The sequence below is a fragment of the Aptenodytes patagonicus genome, chromosome 1 (assembly GCF_965638725.1).
Source record: "Aptenodytes patagonicus chromosome 1, bAptPat1.pri.cur, whole genome shotgun sequence".
Taxonomy (NCBI): domain Eukaryota; kingdom Metazoa; phylum Chordata; class Aves; order Sphenisciformes; family Spheniscidae; genus Aptenodytes; species Aptenodytes patagonicus.
In genome coordinates, this window is record NC_134949.1 from 68477344 (window position 1) to 68490935 (window position 13592).

At 53.9% G+C, this 13592-nt stretch overlaps 1 protein-coding gene across 3 annotated transcripts; it reads left to right on the top strand.

Moving 5' to 3' along the window:
* The first annotated feature begins 506 nt into the window (after window positions 1–506).
* Window positions 507–12954, top strand: LOC143161707 (uncharacterized). Of its 3 annotated transcripts, none has more exons than XM_076340823.1 (3): window positions 507–563; window positions 9009–9115; window positions 10423–12954. In XM_076340823.1, exon 3 carries the CDS (start codon window positions 10437–10439, stop codon window positions 11856–11858), a length of 1422 nt encoding a protein of 473 aa, XP_076196938.1. In that variant the 5' UTR covers window positions 507–563; window positions 9009–9115; window positions 10423–10436; the 3' UTR covers window positions 11859–12954. The 3 variants fall into 3 exon arrangements, with proteins under 3 accessions (XP_076196938.1, XP_076196958.1, XP_076196949.1); XM_076340843.1 differs by having other exon boundaries at window positions 10426–12954; XM_076340834.1 differs by lacking the exon at window positions 507–563 and adding an exon at window positions 2698–2740.
* The last annotated feature ends 638 nt before the right edge of the window (window positions 12955–13592 follow it).

The following is a 13592-nucleotide window of genomic DNA, read 5'->3' on the forward strand; positions in this document are numbered from 1 at the left end:
CGCACGGGAGCTGACAACGCTCTCGCCTCTGGAGAGTCCCTTGTGCCCAACAGGATGCAAACCCACGCCCCGGCCCCTCTTCCACCCGCGCCCAGCCGCCTCCCTTCGTGGGCCTTGCCAGGTCCTCCCGGCAGGACCCCCGGGCGCCGAAGGTGACGCTGACCCAGCTGACCCGACCGGGCCCCGTAGCCCTCCGGCTCCCGGAGGCGGGTCTCCGCTTCCCGGCCGCCCTCTCGCATCGTGGCGAGAGGAAGCCTCCCTCCCGGGGGCGGCCCTGCGCGGAGCACGGGGCAGCGCCGCGCCGCCCCCGCCGCCCCGGGGACCCCCCCCCCCCCCCCCCCCCCCCCCCCAGCCCCGGCGGAGGCGGCGGGGCCGCGCCCGGCGCAGACAAGGGTTAACACCAGCGAGCGGAGAGGAGCGCGCCGCGCCGCCCCTAGCACAGAGGCCCCGCAGCGCCGCCGCCCGGCCCCGCCGCCGCCCCCCGCCTCCCCTCGGCCCCGCCGCCGCCGCCGCCGCCCCCGCCTCAGCCTCGGCCCGCCGCCGAGCACATGGCCCCGGCCCCGGTAAGTCCGCCGGGGGAAGCGCGGCTCCTCCGCGCCCGCCGCAACAAAAGCGGGGCGGCGCCGGGGGGGAGCCGGGCCGGGCCGGGCGAGGGGAGCCCCGCGAACTAACGGGCCGGGAGTGCGGCGGCTCCGAATGAACCGCCGCGGTGGGAAACGACGTGACATTGTCGAGGCGCCCGGGGAAGCCGGGCCGGGGAGCGGGGCGGGCTGCGGCGCTCGGTCGGGGCCGGCCGCCGGGCAGGTGGCGGGGGACCGCGCCCGAGCGGCGCGTAGCGTGCGGGCACGGCCGGTGAGGAGCTGGCGGTCGCTGCGGGGGTGAGCGACCCTCTGCGGCCTTCAGCCCCTTCTGACCCACCGTCCCGGTGCGAGGGCAGCCGAAGGGAAGCCCCGGGACCGCGGCGCGGGGTCGTTGCATCGTGGAGGGCCTGGCCGGAGCCATCTGATTAGGAAATCTCTAGCGTTCGGCTCGCTGAGGCCAAATCTGGCAACCCCACGTGTGTACCAACCCACAGATGGGTCGCCAGCCAGGACCCGAGGGTGGTGATGGCAAGGCTGCCGCGAGAACTGTCCCGGCGTTGCCCTGCTGCTGGGGCTGGAGGAGCTGACAATGCCCAGGCAGCGGAGGGAACGCAAAGCCCTGGTGCCTCCGGCAGGGATCCGTCCGCTTTGGGCTCTTTCTAGGGAGAAGCCCAGGAGCTGGTGGGCCAGTGTGAGGCCAGGGCAGCCTGCATTTTGTTAGGGATTCCACCCAGCAAGGACTATGCATTGGGCAGTCCTCCATGAAAGCAAGCAAGCACTCTTGTTCAAGGGCTTGCACATCTCCTGTGTGTGACCTGCCTTCAGCCTTGGGAAAGATTATGCTTCCCAGGACAAATGGAGAACCTGTAATTTTGAGATCTTCTTCTAAGGAGCTCTTCTTCTAAGGACTTCCTTCAATGGATAGAGACGGAGCCTGTATTTCACCCAGCTGTGTTTGTGTCACTTACGCAGTGTAAAGGGAACAGACATCCCCGACCCTCTCCACAGGGATGTGCTCGGTGTGGTGCATCCTTGAGGAGAGCTGCCTTTGGCCCCTTTCTCCTCATAGCCCTTGGTGGAATAGATTACAAGAAGGCCTGTGGGAGGAAAGGTGAATAGGGGATTCTCTCTTTAATGATGGTCTCCAGAAAGCTGAAACCAACCACTGTGTGTTTCATAGCATCTATTTAAGAAGTGGATGACAACCATGTGCAAACACCAATACAAGGACAATGCTAGACCAGGAGTTCCCTTGCAGGGTAAGGCCTTCCTGCAATTAGAGAGCACCCCTTGTGTATATATGTGTGTATATTCACACACCTACTTCCAAAGAAGGTTCTTCCCTTAATGCTTCTGAGCAGAAGCACCTATACTTGATGAAGAAAGGCCCGCGTTCTCCCATGAAGTTCACTGGATGACACAACCAACCCCATCTCTTTGCCCGGGACAGAGAGCTGGTCCTGGTGGCACAACCCCAAGCAGGAAAAACGAATTATTTTTCCATCTTGCCTTGTTCAAGAATAGCCATCTCCCAAATTGAACAATAGCGAGTGAACTGTTTTTGTGGGAGAGGACAGTATCTCTTCAATGCAGTTATTTCCAAGAGGATAACATCTTTCTCTTTGAATCCTGAGCAATACCGTTTCACATGCCTGGGTTCTCCCATGCACTTGGAAAAGATGGCTTTTCCCCTTGTTTCCCACACTGTTGGCCTGGGGAAGCGCTGTCAACCTTGACGATGCCTCAGGCCTAGGAAGGAGGACTGCTTCTCTTGTTTCCGTCTTCCCATACGTCCCCTCTGAAACAGCATATCTGACTCAACACCGTGTAGAAGAGCCACAACGGCTGATCCTCCTTTGCTGCTCACTTCTCTCTTCTGTGCCCTGTGTCAGTGCTGGTTGCCCACTGAGACACACTTGCATTGTTCAGGGCCACCAGCAGCTTCAGGGCAGCAGCCTGCAACTCTTCCTCCCCCACTGCCTTCCCCATGGTCAACAACTGCTGAAGTGTCTGCAGTGAACTCTGCACGTGGGTGTCTTGTAGCCTCAGGAGGAGATCCTGGATGTCACTGGTGGGCAGCTGTCCTTGCTGCTGGCCACTGGCTGTCACCTCTGTGGCATGTCGGTCAGAAGGATTTAGTTCCATGTTCCTCGACTCAGGTAAGGAGGTGGGGATCACAGCTACTTCCGTGTCAGGGATGGAGTGGGCTGGCTGGGCAGTTGTGGGAGATTTGGGAAAAAGGGGCTGGGGACTGAAGATGCCAGACAACACGGCATCACTGCCCATGGTCATGTCGTTGAAGGCTCGTGTGCTGCCCAGCTCAGCTTTGGTCTCTCCTGGGCATGCAGTCCTCTGTGGAGGAGAAAACACGCCTCTGTAGAGGTGGTGGGCTTCAGGAGCAGGCATCTAGCCACCCCCCTGTTCTGTGGGGTTAGCACTCACTGCACAATCCCATCTTTCCCACTCCCTACAAAGATGACCCCAAGAAAGGAAAGAAACCTTCTCCTTTCCTTGTCAAGTCTCCCCATAAGTCTCTTTTTGTGACTCCCAGTTGTCTTTCTCTTTACTTTCCTTCTCTTCTAGCCTGCATAAATCACCCTTTCTCCTGCAGTAACCTAGATTGTCTCAACTTGGTTGGGAATGAGAGCCGGAGATAAGGGCTGAGGTGGTCGTCAAAGGTTCATTTTCTTCAAGAATACCTTCCGCAAAGTCTCCTTTTTGGCAAGCAGGTGCCATCTATGTAAGCTAGTCAGCTTGGTGTGAGTGCCCTTGGAAGGTGGGCTGCCCATGGCTCTCTTCTATCTTCCCTGTCTTTTAGCCACCTGTTTTCCCACTTCCTCATTTTCAGGGCTCTCCCTTTTGCCTGATCATTGCCCAGAGCACGTCATGGTCTTCAGGGAATAGCTAAACAACTCACCTTAATGAAATACCTTTTCCTAGTACAGCGATAAAAAGAAAAGGCGCAGAAGTTGGGGAAGAAAGGAGTTCCTGGCAGTTCAGAGCATATGGGCCCTAGAAAAAGGCAAATAAAGACACAGACTCAGACTCCAGTGCTGGGGTCCCACGAGCCCTCAGCAATAACCTCACTGTCAAATGACATCCCTCCATGAAAACCCCCGTGCCATTTGGGTGCCTCCCTGAACCTTGGTGAGAAACTCCACCGCTTCTTGGTCATCTCCATGACCCAAGGTGTGAGAGGAGGCTCGTCCCGGGGACACATGTGGATGCAATCAAGTATGAGAGAGGATGCTCATGAGCAGATGTCTTCTCCTCACCGCAGGATTGCTACCCACCCCTCTCCCCCACCAGCTCTGTACCCTCCCAGTGATCAGGTCTAGTGCTGGCTGTGCAGGACCCCCATCCATCTGCCTGTCCTTGGGAGTCACAGTTGGCTTTACCCTCAGGGATGACTCCGTGGTTTTTGTACTCGTCCAGTCTCCGGACCAGGGGGTTCTGGCAGCCGTACAGCGCACGAAGGTGGCAGGCAGTGCTGGCGCGGTGGGTGGCCCGGAGGGACCTGAAGAACTGGCGGTACTCCTGGTCGGAGAGTGGCGTTCCCGGCTGCTGCGCCTTCCCGCCCCGAGGGCGGGCTGTGCAACCCCAACCCAAGAGCACTGGTGAAAAATAAAACGCAGGAGTCAGAGGGAGAAGGAAATGCTAACCGTGGTACACTCAGAAGAGCTGGAGGGCTGAACCCAGATCTCTTGCCTTCTCTGGGTGCAGGATCCAGCACATGGGAAATGCAGTAACAGGCTCAAGATGGGGGGGTCTAGACCTGCGGAAAACCTGCTCCACCCATGTCGAAAGGGGTGTAGTATTTTGGGGACATGGCTGAGGGACCTTCACCAAAGCTCTCTAGATTCAAATCTTGAACTGGGAGAAATGTCTTGGAAGTCATGGCTGAAACTGGGAATGTAGCTCTGCTGTCGGGGCTGGAGCAAGGAGACTGTTTCCTTTCAAGATTTTAGCCTCTGCAAATTCTCTTCCACCGAGTAAGTGGGTCCAGACCCCTTAAGTTAATGGAGCATGCCCCAGTGGACGTGTGTGTGCCCTTACAATGGTCCCAGCATTCACTGAAGCCTTATGCAAAACTTAAAGACAGTTCTTCCCTGTAAAGAACATTATGAAAGCTTGTGAAATCAAACCTTTGGAGGTTAGATGTGCCCAAATAAAAGCTTCATGTGCAATCTTAATTTCATCTCCTTGCATATGCTTTTTAAACATTCTTTAAGTACACAGCAACCTACTCTTCTTTCCTAAAGACTTGGCAGCTCCTTCAGTGTAGAGGCTGGACCTGCTCGGGCAGGGAATTGGTTTCCCAGGTTAGGCACTTACTTACTATATTCAGGACATCTGCCTCATTTCCCACAGCTTGGAAGGTGTATGGAAGAATGAGTCAGGAAGATGCTGGAAGGGCAAGGGTAGTTTTGTGGATACTCTTCCAAGAAGTAGGTTTTATTCCTGGCTACACCACAGAGGCTTCTGTGTGATGCTAGGCAAGTACCAGGTTTCTTAGCGTGCTATTAATGGCATTTTCCTTACCTTGTGGGTTGCCCTTTATAGGAAGGCTGAGCTCTCTTGCAGTTTTGGAGTCTGCATGTGGTGTATTTTGAATGGCAAGTAAGTGCTACATTAGCATATGTACTCTGAGAAGCCAGGGCTGAGATATCTCAAACTGAGATTCTAAAAGTAGTGGATGTTTTTTACTTTAATCCCTCTTTGTCCTCATTTTGCCATTTGCAAAATCATTATAAACCAATTAATAGCTGTGAAGCTCTAAAACATAGAGTATGTAAAAAGTTCATGAGGAAATGAGTCATTCTGTCTATAGCAGAGTTCAAACGGGATCAGTAAATAAATTGGTGTCAAACACTGAACAATAAGGGTGACATAACATACTGAATAGCTGCTTGTTAGAAAGGCAGTGTCCATCCAGAGACTAAAGAAGCCAAAACCCATGTGAAAACAGTGAAGCCAGTAATTAAAGAGCTGGGTTACTATGTCCATGCACAGGGGGAACAAATCTAAGGTTGCAAAATGACTGAGATTCAGGCATGCTCCAAGTTTGACTTTGCAACCTCTGTAATAGTGTCTTAACCTATGACATCTTTTTTTTTTCTTTTGGTAAAAACAAACTTAAAAACTTCTTAATGGCCTATATCTTATTAACATCTATGCCATCTTATGTGGTCTATGTGTCTGTAGATGCAGCAGCATCAAACAAAAGCATGTAACTTTCCCCCCCGAGAGGACAGCGGGGGTTGTTGAGCACTGGGTGAGGCAGTAGAAGAGGAAAGCACCACACTTTGCCATGTGACTGTGGGGGGGTTTGCAGAAAGCAGGGGAACGAGGAGACAGGGGGATACGGGACCCCTCCACGGTCTCCTGCTAAGATGTGGCCAGAGCAGCCTGGCCTTTCTATCCATTTCTTCCAGCTATATCCCTTTCTGTTTGTCTTTAACCAAGGTCCTCTCTCAGGCCTCTTTCTCCTGCCTCCCCTGTCGCTTCACCTGGCCAGCTCTTCCCTTCTGGCCTTCTGGGTCAAGTCTAGATCTCTGCCTTTGCGCTCGTGTCTGGTTTATGCGCCCAGCTGTCTCCGTTGTCGCATCTCCAGTCTCCACCTCTGCTCTAGCCTTTGCCCACTGCATCCAGCTCCGAGTCCTCCTTCCCGGCTCCTAGGTCACTCTCTGGCCCTCCTTGATGAATAAAATACCAGCTCAAATGGGTGAAGACCAGCAAAATTTTAAGCACCCGAGATCTTTGCACCTGAGGTGTTCAAGCGTGCTCCCATCTCTTCCTCTCGCGTCCAAATTGCCAAAGCTGAGGAGCGATGGGGAGGGATAAAGAGCAGCCGGGTTGGCCACCCTTCCTCACAACCTGGCTTGAAAGAGACATTTCCTACTCACCAGACAAAACCAGACAAGCCCATGTGGCCGACATCACACCATGAGCGGTGTCTGTAACAGCCTGGGGCCCCCTGCGCTGCCGGAGGCGTCGCCTCCACTGCTTTGCCGCCTGCCTGCGTCCTCCTCCTGCCCTGCCAGGTTCGCCCAGGAGAGCTGGGGGAGGCGGCGTGGCTGGTGGTGTCACAGACACCTCTGTTCCCACTGTTCCTCCCTCCGCTGCTCCTGCTTCCTCCCACCTACGGCTCCCTCTGCCTCCCCTCCTGCCCGCCGCCGGGCCTGTGCACTGCCTGGCACTGGGTTTGTGTTGGGGAAGGCAGCGGTGGCCGCCTGCGTGAGGCTGAGTTTGGACACGGGCCACCTCCTGCGGCAGCGGGGTCTGCTCTCCTCCTCGCTGTGCTACAGGGTCCAAATTCAGAGAAGGCCCCCACGGAGGATGTTTGGTTTCCCTGGGTTGACATCCACTGCAGCTTTCTGTTCTCCATGCCTCTCCTGCCTCCCTGAGATTTGTGGTCTCGGTGGCTCGCCCACCCCCGGCCAGCCATGTCCTTCATGGGGCAGCCCCTTTGGGGCCTCTGTCTGTCCGTCATCACAGGAGCTCGGTGTGGCCCATTGCCTCCCCATGCTGCAGGTCACCTCTCTCGTTCCTCATTTGGCCTCATAAGGACTGGGTTACCTCATCAGCCAGGACGCTGCTTGGGGACTCGGCTTTGTCCAAACATGGCTGCTCTGGAGACTGGCACCTTGTCCCTGTCTGGTGCTCGGTGGCGTTTTAGGTTTCCCATCTTGTTTAGGGACAGATCTTTACTACCCATTGCACAAAGTGCTTTTCTGCCGTACCCCACAACCTGCCTGGCTCTGCACAACACCAGCTGTCTTCTGCATCTGTTTTTTGCCTTTTGTAGGTGCTCACCTATCATTTTAGGGTGCGTGTTGACCATGTGCTTGCAGCAGCTCTGAACAACAGCAGGAAGGGACTGAACCAGAAGGACATTTCTTTCCTCCTAAAATCAGAAGGGTGGTTCAGCAGGGTCAGGCTTACCTGCAGAGTGGCACTGCCTCGTAGGTGGATGGGGGTTGTATGGGGAGGGAGACCTCGGCTTCCCTGCCTCTTGCCCGGGATCAGAGCCTGCAGCTGCTGCCTGCTGCCGGGAGGAGTGGAAACACCCTCTCCCCAAGGGGTGATGCCCACCGAATCCACTGTGGAGGAGGCGGCAGGGAGCAGGAAGGACGTGACTCCAGGCTGAGGCAGAGCCAACAAAATGTCAGCTCTCCACTTTATCAGGGGCCGCCTTTTATCGTGGTGGCATTATGCAGGTGGGGAAATCTTCCCTCTGTCCTCGGGAGGGTCTGGCAACCGACATCTATCACAATACCTTCCTCTGGTACACCACTGAGCAGCCAGTTCAATTTGTTTCTCATTTGGAAAGGAAAAGATGCTGGTTTACATTTCTTTTTCTTATGAACACCCAGTCATGAGTAATTTTACACTTGTTCCTAGTGGCACGGTGGGAATCCACGTGACCAAAATGGTGCAACGCCATTGCAGAGCTGGCATTCACATGTGCAGTTTTTAAGCATTTTCTTTCTGTATCCTGTACATTTCTAGGATGTCATTGAGCCCTCAGCATCTTAAAATGCCTCTGTACAAATACCACTGCACAAAGGTAGTGCTAAAGCTAAATGGGTGACCTAATTTTCTGTCCCACAAACCCCACTCTGCGCAGCGTACTTCCGCTCTGAAAAGAGATCCTTGAGAAGTGGGAGTGCGTGTTGGCTGTCAAAACTGGCCAGACTACATCATCTCGGTGTTCGTGCATAAACAGATGTGTGTGACTGTGTTTTCTGCTCACTGCCAGCCCTGTAAACTCCATCTGGAACGAGGCAGCCAAATTGCCATTTTTCTGGAGCACAGGACAGGAAATTCTGCCTTCGGACTGCTCCTGTCGATAATGTGCGAGCAGACCAAAGTCTCTTCTCTCGCCCAGACCTGTGCGTGCCTGGCTGAGCCACTGAGAGCAACCAAGCAAAATACGGGACTCCAGACAGACACAGAAAGCAGCCCAGTTGTGAAGGCGGCATTTTTCCTCTGCCTACAGAACAGAACTGCATTAACTACATTATGTTCTCATTTAGTTCACTAGGAAGAAAGGTGATGGAGAGAAAATGGTTTGAGGAATCGATATATTCTTATACAAAACTCAGTAGGAGGCATTTTTGGTCTGGAAGTGCAGCAGAAGGAACATCCAGACACTCGTAAGAAGGCAGCAAGCTGGCAGGCAGCTCTCCACAGCATGTGTAGTTGACCCCATCTTCGATATGTGAGCTGGCCCTGGTTATTGGACCCGAACGGTGGTGTCACAGTGTGCGTGGCAAAACAGGCGGTGACCCTGACTCATGTTTCTGGGTGTCATTTTCCTCTGGTTGCTTTTGTCTCCTAAATACTTACTCTCCTGTAATCTCACTCTACAGCACCACTGCTATGATGGGTATTTATTACATCTGTTTTCTTTCCTCTGATCAGGATCTGCAGTCCCTGACTTGGCTTTAACCTCCTGGATGGAGTGAAGAGAAACAGCTTTGTGGCCAGAAGCAGCTCAACACTGAGACAGTAGAGAGATTGCTCACAAGGTGAGAAATTGAATAGAGCGTGTCTGGGAAGGGAAGAAAAGAGCTGAATGCTGAAAATTTGGCATGTACTGTGCTGCACGCTCCACACTCATCCAGCCTCTTCTGCTTCCATACTATATAGATTCTGCTTTCAGGAAGATTCATAGGCAAGGTACGATAAAGATTAAACACATTCCTGGGGAATCTAATACCCTTTCAAAAAGAGCCTATCCAAAAGGAAATAAAATCCTGTGTATTTTTCAGCAAAGACTATACTCAGAATGTTAGAAGGCATAATTAACCGAAGTGTGGCTTTTTCTTCCTTTCACGCTGACAGTATTTTTAATGTTTTATTGGTCATTTTGCTGTCTTGGGATGCATGCCTTGGGCCAGTGCTATACCTTTATTTGTACTACAAATATTTCTCAGCCCTGAGTGTTGTAAACAAAACTTTGGAAATCAGTATAACCAGTGTGGTGTTGTCTTCCAAAATAAGCAGATTACCCGAAACAAAACCTGAGGGGTTTATCCTGCTGCATTAATCTCATATTCGGACCTCCCACACGTAAGAGGACGATGTTAACTCCGTAAGCAGTGCCATCCAGCTAATTAGCTTACCTCACATGCCAGGATCCATTTCCGAGGTGTGTTCTCCATATGACTATAAGTAATAAAAAAACAGGAGCCTCTAAATGTTTCAGTCTAAATGTTAATTTTCATGCTTGATTAATAAAACAATTTATTGTTCCACTCATTTGCCTATCTATTCTGTAGACAAAATCTAGATACCATTTGCTGCAGAATATCTAGGGCTTTCTTTTTAAGGAAAAGGGCTATGACTGGAAAGAAGAAAGAAAATAATCTACTTGGCAGGGTGGATGTTCCTGTGGTGTTGGCTGCTTCCTTCCTTGATTAAGCATGGGAACGCTGGAAGAAGAGTAGTGATTCATAGGCAATGGAAGGAGAGGTAGCTAAAGTGGGGGTTGGTGAGGAGAGCAGTGATGATGTTCCTCTAACCTCACTAGACATGGGAACTTTGAGGACAAGCAAGTGACAGGTTTTGTCCCTTAGGGCTGTAACTTTATGACAGAGGACCCTCTTTGCAATCTGTGCTACAGTGGCCGCCCATCCTCAGGTCACACTCCCTTCCCGTGCTCCTCGGTCTCCATGCCCTCACTCTGCCCAGAGAAGATACCGAGGGGCTGGCTTCTGCGCTGTTAGCTAATGGTGGTGACGTGCAGCAGGTCTCTGCGGTTGCCCTGTTTGGACTTCTCCCTCAGAGAAGCTGGGGGGGCGTTATTCATTGCTAGTTCCTCTGTTCACTCCAGCAGGTGACAGGACCATGGGCGACACACAGAAGAGCAAGCTTCATCAGGAAAGTCCTGTGAGAGCTGAACTGCATCTGTTCCCCTCCAGAAAGCTCACAGGAGATACCCTCCAGGTTGCCGATCAAAGACAGGACTGCTGGCAGGAGCTGGAGACAGAAAATGAGGTGGAGACGACTTTTGGAAAGAGACGGGGAATGGTAACTCCCCGTGGGATGGAAGTCTGGGAGTGTGAGGACAGTGGCAGAGCCCGTATCAGCAAGGTTATCCTTGCTGGGGACAAGCCCGACCCACCCATGTGTGGGAATGGTGCCATTTGGATTCAGCAGGTGGGAGAGAAAACCTATGAATGTCCCGAGTGTGGGAAGAGCTTCAGCCGGAGCTCGTACCTGAGCCAGCACCAGAGGATCCACCTGGCAGAGAAACCCTTCAGCTGCTCCGAATGTGGGAAAAGTTTCACCCGCAACTCGGACCTGATCAAACACCAGCGGATCCACACCGGCGAGAAGCCCTACCAGTGCAACGAGTGCGAGAAGACCTTCAGCCAGAGGTCCAATGTGATCAGGCACCAGCGGACCCACACGGGAGAGAGACACTACCAGTGCAACGAATGCGGGAAGAGCTTCAGCCAGAACTCACATCTCATCGTCCACCAGCGAAGCCACAAGGGTGAGAAACCCTTTAATTGCCCCCGGTGTGAGAAAAGCTTCAGTGACCGCTCCTCCCTGATCATACACCGGAGAGTCCACACCGGAGAGAAGCCCCACAAGTGCCAGGAGTGTGGGAAGCGTTTCCGGGACAGCTCGGCCATCATTCGGCATCAGAGGATCCACACGGGAGAGAAGCCGTACGAGTGCACCGAGTGCGGAAAAACCTTCCGGCAGAGCTCCTCGCTGGTAACCCACATGCGAACACACACTGGCGAGAAACCCTACAAGTGCCCCGTGTGCGGGAAGGGCTTTAGCCAGAGCTCGGCGCTCACCACTCATCGCCGGATCCACGGCGGGAAGGTCTTGCCCATGTACCACGGCGGCCTCCTGCCCAGCCCCTACCAGTGCGCTGAGTGCGGCCGGAGGTGCAGCGACCGCTCCACTCTGGCCAAGCACCAGACCACGCATGCCGAGGAGCGGCCCTACATCTGCGTGGAGTGCGGGGACAGCTTCCGTCGGAGCTCGGCTCTCAACGTGCACCTGAGGATCCACCGCGGGGAGAGACCCTACAAGTGTGAGGAGTGTGGAAAAACGTTCAGGCACAGCTCAGCCCTTGGTGCTCACCTGAGGATCCACGCAGGAGCCAAGCCCTACGAGTGTGGCGAGTGTGGGAAAAGCTTCCGGAAAAGCTCGACGCTTAAAGTGCATTTGAGAATCCACGTGGCCAAGAAACCTTATAAATGTACGGTGGGTAGGAGAACGCTCTCTTCCCACTCACTTCTGCCATAGGGCTGGAGCGGGTGTTCGGAGCAGGAAACAAAAGCAGTGTTTGGGTGCACCTGAAAAAGGTGGGTGATGAGAACCACGGTGGGAAGGGACTGGCTGGAGACGTGGTAACTCTGGTGTCAGGGGTGGGTGCTTAACCCCAGCGGCACAAAAACCATTAGGAGGTCTGGAAGCAGGGAGTTAGTCTCAAGAGCTGAGCGCTGGTGGTTCAGGAAGAGCGCTGAGAGCCTGAGGAAGGGGCACCAGCTTCTGGGTAAATTGGAGACTGTGAACATGTGGTAGAATAACAACTGGGAGAATCAGGCTTGTAAAATAACTTTTCAACTAAAACGAAGATCAAAATAAAAAGTTCCAGGTTGGTTCTGACTCAAAACTTTGGCTTGTTAGACAGTGCAGTAGTCTTAGGAACTCTCTTTCTTTGTTACCTTCCCTTATTTTTCATGAATGTAGTAAGTTTACCCAGAGCTTGACAAGGCGCTTCCAAATCTTTTGAGTCTAAGACTTTGGAGCTGAACTTCAATCTATTTGGCTTTTCTTCCTCTTTTCCAAATCTTACATGGGACAATGAATACCTACCTCCGCACGCAAAGCCTGAGGGACATGATAGCCGAGTAATGCAAAACCGTCATGGCTGTTCCCAGAAAACATGGATGCGCAAGCATTTCCAGTTGGAACGCCACCCATTACTAGTCTGTGGCAGTTTCTCCCAAATTTGTCCTTGCTGGTTTGATGCACCTTCCAACACGGGACATCAACAAAACACGGGCAAAAATGTGGCCTTATCTTACTTAACCAAAAAAAATATCCTCCCCCCCCCAGGATGTCCTAGTCAGAATCGGTACACGATGAGTTCCTACTGGTAGTCCAGAGACCGTCTGCGATTTTGTAGTCCTTTTTATGATAGAGTAGAGTACTCTTCTTTAGCTCACTATAGTTTGTAAAGTATTAACATATAAAAAGTTCAGTGTTAACAGTTAGGAATTACTATATTTGCATTTCTTACTATGCTAATGACTGTATATTACATAAACCTCCTCTATATTGCTATGTTTTATTACTAGCTATGTGTTTCCATCCTAAATAAAACCTTTTTTTCCTCTGCATAATCCAGTTTTCTGCCCTCGCGTATGATGGGAGTGAAAAATTGCGAAGGGGGGGTCGGGCCCACCCTGTGCTTGGCGCGGCGAGGAGCTGGTGAAGGGCGATCTGACCAGAAAGGGGAGGAGGGAAAGCAGCTGCTGCGGTGGCGAGGCTTGGCCTTCCCAAAGCCCGGGGCCGATGAGCAGGCCTCCAGGCCTCCGCCGCGGGGCCGGCAGCCCGCCGCGGCACCCGCGCCCGCCCCTGCGCGGCTCCGGGGCTGCGCCGGCGGCCGCCGCGGAAGAGCAGAGGGCGCCTGGGAAGAGGCACGAGGCGCCACCAGAGGCGGCACACGGCGGTACTCGCAGCCACAAGCGGTCGAAGGGACCGGGGCTTAGGGCTGTGAAGACAGAACAGCCCAAGCTTTTCCAGGCGTCACGTAGGAGGAGGCGGTACACGGCCCCGTCTCGGCCGGGGGCCTCGGGGCGCGCTCGGCCCGCGGGAGCGGCGCGGGGAGGCTGCGGCCGGACGGCTCCGCGCTCCCGCCGCCCCTCACGGAGGAGAAGCGCCCGGCCCGGCCCGGCCCGGCCCGCCGGCCCCGGGGCAGACGCGGGGCGGAAGGCCGTCACGGGAAGGGGGCGGGGCGTCTCCGGCGCTCGG

Bases quoted from the DNA above. Each gene is read 5' to 3' on its own strand.
- LOC143161707 (XM_076340823.1), top strand. From the start codon at position 10,437: ATGGGCGACACACAGAAGAGCAAGCTTCATCAGGAAAGTCCTGTGAGA.